General features: G+C 42.5%; 2 protein-coding genes across 2 annotated transcripts; both read right to left on the reverse strand.

Annotated features, from left to right (window-relative positions):
* Positions 1 to 2,008: 2,008 nt before the first annotated feature.
* Positions 2,009 to 3,697, reverse strand: LOC130417636 (polyadenylate-binding protein 3-like). The gene is made up of 8 exons (XM_056743322.1): positions 3,625 to 3,697; positions 3,323 to 3,544; positions 3,144 to 3,231; positions 2,927 to 3,024; positions 2,735 to 2,822; positions 2,525 to 2,589; positions 2,298 to 2,436; positions 2,009 to 2,148 (listed from the first exon to the last, which is right to left on the reverse strand). The coding sequence occupies exons 1-8, from the start codon at positions 3,634 to 3,636 to the stop codon at positions 2,093 to 2,095; spliced, it is 768 nt and encodes a 255-aa protein (XP_056599300.1). The 5' UTR covers positions 3,637 to 3,697; the 3' UTR covers positions 2,009 to 2,092.
* Positions 3,698 to 3,768: 71 nt separating this feature from the next.
* On the reverse strand, positions 3,769 to 4,314 carry LOC130417425 (polyadenylate-binding protein 1A-like). Its single transcript, XM_056742988.1, has 3 exons — positions 4,165 to 4,314; positions 3,972 to 4,087; positions 3,769 to 3,889 (listed from the first exon to the last, which is right to left on the reverse strand). The coding sequence occupies exons 1-3, from the start codon at positions 4,306 to 4,308 to the stop codon at positions 3,769 to 3,771; spliced, it is 381 nt and encodes a 126-aa protein (XP_056598966.1). The 5' UTR covers positions 4,309 to 4,314.
* Between the last annotated feature and the right edge of the window lie 721 nt (positions 4,315 to 5,035).

Consider the following 5,035-nt stretch of genomic DNA (forward strand, 5'->3'; position numbering starts at 1 on the left):
GTGAGTGCGTATTCACTTTAAACACAAATAATAGAACAGCAATCATGATAATTCTAAACGTTGTCCATTTAAGAAACATGAACATAAATGAGCTTTGTGTTATACATGCATTATAGGCTATAAAATGTACATAAGAACATAATATTATAAAATTATTTGTTTATAATGTACAGAGTAACCTTGTAGTCCTACAGCAGGTCACCATATCTCACGATGCACAGTAAAGGCCTAAAATAATCTGTTACCTTCCCCTGTTTTATACAGAATATCCTTATTGTTCTCCATATTCACTCTTTTGACATCTAATGCCTTCTATGTCTTATCCTGAAGAGCATTTATCTGTGATGAGAACAGTGACTGTGGTGCAGCAGGTCACCATATTTCACGATGCACAGTAAAGGCCTAAAATAATCTGTTACCTTCCCCTGTTTTATACAGAATATCCTTATTGTTCTTCATATTCACTCTTTTGACATCTAATGCCTTCTGTGTCTTATCCTGAAAAGCATTTATCTGTGATGAGAACAGTGACTGTGGAGCAGCAGGTCACCATATCTCACGATGCAGGTAACTTGGACTTTGATTTTAAGTATATTTAAGTGCATTTTCGGGTTTTATTAAACTTAATAAACTTTATTTTTCAAAACAGCAAATGATTATAGAAAAACTATCATGATATATGTATACCTAATAAAAATTTTACCCTAGCAGGTTTTTTTTTGGCTGTTGTCCTTCCTTGCCCTGCATCCTTCTCCCTACAATAGTGGCAAAGCTCACTGAGGTCATCTGGTCACCAATAAAACAATACAACTTAGTAATGGGCTTCATCTGTTAATCATTGAAATAATATATGATATTGTGAAAATGACAGAAGTACACCAATAATACCTGTCTCGTTTAGAAGTGTCTTCACCAACTAGCTTCTGTACTCTTCAACTGCAGAATGGTGATTCAAAAATTGAAAAGGCACTTAAGCAAGTATTTTAAAAAAATTAACTATGCTTTATTGTAGTAAAAGTGTAAAAGCGATCAATGCTTTGGCTTTCACAGTTGTTTTATGTTTTGTTTGTTTTTTTCCTCTCATTATTAGTTAATTAGTTTTCACTTGTGTTTTGTTATTAGTAAATTGTTCCCTTGCCTGTTTTCACTTGTCTCATAATTAGTTCATCCACAGCAACTGTTGATCCCTCGTTATATGTTGTATTTAAGTTCTCCCCTAAAGTGTATTCGTTGTCTGCTATTGTTTAATGTCAACGTCTGTTCTTGTTCCTGGTTTCCTGTTAGTTGTAGTTTTTGTTATTAAATCAGCTTTTGGATTATACCCTTTGTTGTAAATTCTTGTCTGTCTGCAACACCCGTGACATTGGCAGATTTAAATCAACTTAAACACAAATACCATGGTTAACAGTTACTGTAGTAAGAATATATTTATAGTGGGGATAATGAATATTTGGAATGCCTAGAGCCATACCCACTAGTGTACTTTTCTCTCAGGTGCTTATTAACATTACCTACCAATGATACAAAAGTTGTTAGCTATTCTTTTTAAAGTGTAACGCTGGTGTTTATCAGCATCTTTGGGATATTCCCCTTTCAAAAGAAAGTTCTTCTGTTACCATCCATTTTTCACAGATATAACATCAGGTGCTGATCACGTTGATCTGCTTTCCAGTGGATGCAAACTAGCTAACGGAGCCCCCATGTGATTGGTATGTGCGATATGGGGAGATGAAAGAATATGAAAATAAGACGTGATTAAATCATCACAAAATTAATACTTTATACCTTCAAATGTGAGATTACTAAAAATAAAATACTGTAATAATTTAGTAATGTAGCATTTGAACATTAGACAGGAACATTTTATGAGCAATGCAAAGTGTTCCAGATAGGAAAATAAATCCATAAAGAGCAAAGTGATGTGTTTGCCGATGAAACACTTTTCTGTATCTATATTGTTTACAAAAGCAGCTTTTAAAGCCCAGATGGATAAAAAGTCTAAGCTTAGAAAAACTCAGACTCAAATTCATTCTCATGCTATTTTATTTACAATATGTACAGGTATTTACAATGAACAGCTTTGACGCGTTCATCAAAGCCTCACGTTGGTCTTGTTCCGCGGGAGTGTTCTGCCATAGATCCATTTGTCTGGAAAAACACAAACACGAGTGGTTACACACTAACCCGAGCACGGCCATCATATTTCATGCCACATTACAACTTTGTCTGCTCAAGCACAACCTCATAGCACAGATTCATGCATTGCCATGTTTTAACAGCAGAATTCCAACACTTACAATGCCTGCGTGTTGTCTGTAGATTCGTGATGCTCCAGCTGGTGGGGCAGCTCAGGCTTCTGGACTCCGAACATCTGTCTAACGTCGTCCAGAACCGGCGCCCCCACGCGGATGGTGACCGATGTGAAGAGTCAACCAGCTGTTACGGTAGAGAGAAAGATGTGTAGGCGATTGTTTAATTCAACTCAAACTTTGAACGATCCAAAGTTTCAAAAAGACATTTCTACCTGTTGAGCTTGCGTTTGGACAGGAGCTCTTGCACCGTCAGGCAGAGTTTTGGGAATCTGAGACACTGCGGGAAACAAGAGAAAAGACAGTAGTGTGAAGCGACCAAAGCTCTCCAAGAGTGTTGGTTTGTCTGAGACTTATTCAATCTGAAGTGACCATCCAAGAGGAGCATCACGAACGTCTGATTCACAAAACGTGAAGCTACTCACAGTGAGTGAAGACTTCAGTATCATCACTGGGTGCAGGCAGGGCGAGCGGTCGCATAGGACGCAACACATCCAACCCTGCTTGGCTTGCCTGCACGCACCAACATACATCACTCTATTACTTTAATACCACACCTGACTTGTATTCTGTAATCTCGAAGTGGTCGAAGTGTGATCCGATGCATTTGCACTGACCCAGTATTCCATGAGCACCTGAGAGACCAGCAGGCGCGGGGGCCGAGTATTAACGTCATCCCACAGGTCGACAGGCATGGGTGGGCGGAGACTCTCACCTGTAGACAGGTAAAGATGTACATCCTCCATAAATACGTGGGAGCGAACAGGTACGTGAATAGGAAGGGCTGACGAAGCATCATTTACAGAACGAGAAAGATATAATGAGGCCACTGACTCTGAGCGAGGGCGCACGCTGCTGTCTGTCGACTGACGTCCTGAAGCGCCGGCTGGTTTTCAGGTTGAGCGTCAGGGCGTTTTTCGACCTGTCACATGCACAAAACGAAGTTCAGCTGATTACGTGAATTGTCATTGGCTTGAAAAACTCGAGTAACCTGTAATAGTGGCTCATCTCACTTGAGGAACAGCAGACGTAAACCGTCCAGCAGGAAGTGAGTCACTGCTGCTGTCCTGCTTCTCGGTCTGGGTCTTCTGCTCGTTGTGACGAGACAGAGTGACCCGCAACGCCCTGCCGGCAACCACACGCCCGTCCATGACCGACGCAGCCTTGGTCGCAACTTCGAGGGTGGAGAAGCTGACAAATCCAAACCCTCGGCTGCGTCCGGCCTCCATCATCAACTGCACAGAGTGAAGCACTCGTTAAAGTCTTTCACTTCGACTGTTACGTACTAATCACAATAAAACAATGCGCATCGTACCTTGGCACTCATGATGCTTCCAAAGGGTGAGAACACTCTGTGCAGCTGCTGCTCACTGAAGCTATAGGGCAGATTACGCACGTACAGACTCACCCCCTGTCGAACAGACAAGATCCAGTCAGTGACACAAGAACACGTCAACGTTCACTGAAGATTTGTTAAGTGATCAAAGGGTTTGGGTACCGGGTAGCGCCGCTCGTTGTCCTGAGCCACGACCTGCGGCTCAACGCGACGCTCTTCAAAGGTCTTAAAGTGGCCAATGGACCTTTAAAAGACAAACCGAATGAGCTCAGCTCTATACGATTAGATAGGACAAAGTACAAGAAGCACAACTGAGATACACTTACACTAGCTGGTCGTCCAACAACATGCCATCAAGCGCTTTGATGGCCTTCTCTGCCGCTTCGAAGGTGGCAAAGTGGACGAATCCGTAACCTTTGGATCCGTTCGCATCGCAGACCACCTTGACCACGGGGATGAATTCAGAGGTCAACGCATGATCTGCATTATATAAGAAAACAATCAAACTGCGGATATTACCTTGCAGGACAGGATCTTCCCAAAAATCGAGAAGCTGTCATGAAGGCGGGCACCATCGATGCTGCTGGCCAGACCCTTGACGAAGATGTTCCCGACCCCAGTCGTCCGCAGCGTGGAATCACGCTGGGAGAACATGATCCGCATGGGTCTGCCCAGTGGCGGTTTTAGGCACGGGCGAACCGGGCAGCCGCCCGGGGCGCCAAATTTTCACGACACGTGGGGGGCGGCACAAGCACTTGAAAAAGAAAAATAATCCGCGCCGCAAAGCAGGTTTCTATTATGTATAATATAACTGTCTGTGTGGGGAATTGGCAAATCGCCGCCCCTGCTTGCTGAGAAGCGCAGAAGCTGTGTGAAAACTGTAAAGGGGAGGGGCTGATCCCCTGATGGACAGTTCACCTCTCCCAAATGGAGCGGACAAGGAGGGGGGCCCATTTAGTGGGCTAAAATCAGTCACACCTTGACTTTCTTCTAAATAACGCACATTTCATTCATAATTTTAAAGCACAGGCCTATTTTTCCACGTTTTTTTTCTGCATTGTGTGTGAAATGGCTAATAAAAAAAGTTAATCCAAAACGATTATGTGGAGGTGAAGTGGTTTAGTCTTGATTGTCGAGTGCCAGATAAACATGAAAGCGATGGAGAGAAAAAGGTTTAAGCCGTCAGGTGCCCAATATAAGAAAAAATCAAAGTAGAAGCGGAGAAAGGAGCAAAAGATAAAGGTATGTAACTACGTTCTCTCTGTATGATTACGGTGACGTTATCCATCATCAATGAAGGGCTAATGTTAATGGGTGGTAACGTTAACTCTTACGTTTGTTAGCCTTCTTGCTATGATGCTTATACAACAATAATTCGGTCTTAACTCAA

Source organism: Triplophysa dalaica, chromosome 3 (genome assembly GCF_015846415.1).
Source record: "Triplophysa dalaica isolate WHDGS20190420 chromosome 3, ASM1584641v1, whole genome shotgun sequence".
Classification (NCBI taxonomy): Eukaryota; Metazoa; Chordata; class Actinopteri; order Cypriniformes; family Nemacheilidae; genus Triplophysa; species Triplophysa dalaica.

Coding starts and splice junctions, on each gene's coding strand:
- LOC130417425 (XM_056742988.1), bottom strand. CDS start 4,308: ATGCGGATCATGTTCTCCCAGCGTGATTCCACGCTGCGGACGACTGGG. Junction 4,088..4,164: donor GGAAGATCCTGTCCTGCAAG/GTAATATCCGCA, acceptor CCCGTGGTCAAG/GTGGTCTGCGATGCGAACGG. Junction 3,890..3,971: donor TTGTTGGACGACCAGCTAGT/GTAAGTGTATCT, acceptor TGTCTTTTAAAG/GTCCATTGGCCACTTTAAGA.
- LOC130417636 (XM_056743322.1), bottom strand. Junction 3,025..3,143: donor AGCGTGCGCCCTCGCTCAGA/GTCAGTGGCCTC, acceptor ACCTGTCTACAG/GTGAGAGTCTCCGCCCACCC. Junction 2,437..2,524: donor TCCAAACGCAAGCTCAACAG/GTAGAAATGTCT, acceptor CTACCGTAACAG/CTGGTTGACTCTTCACATCG.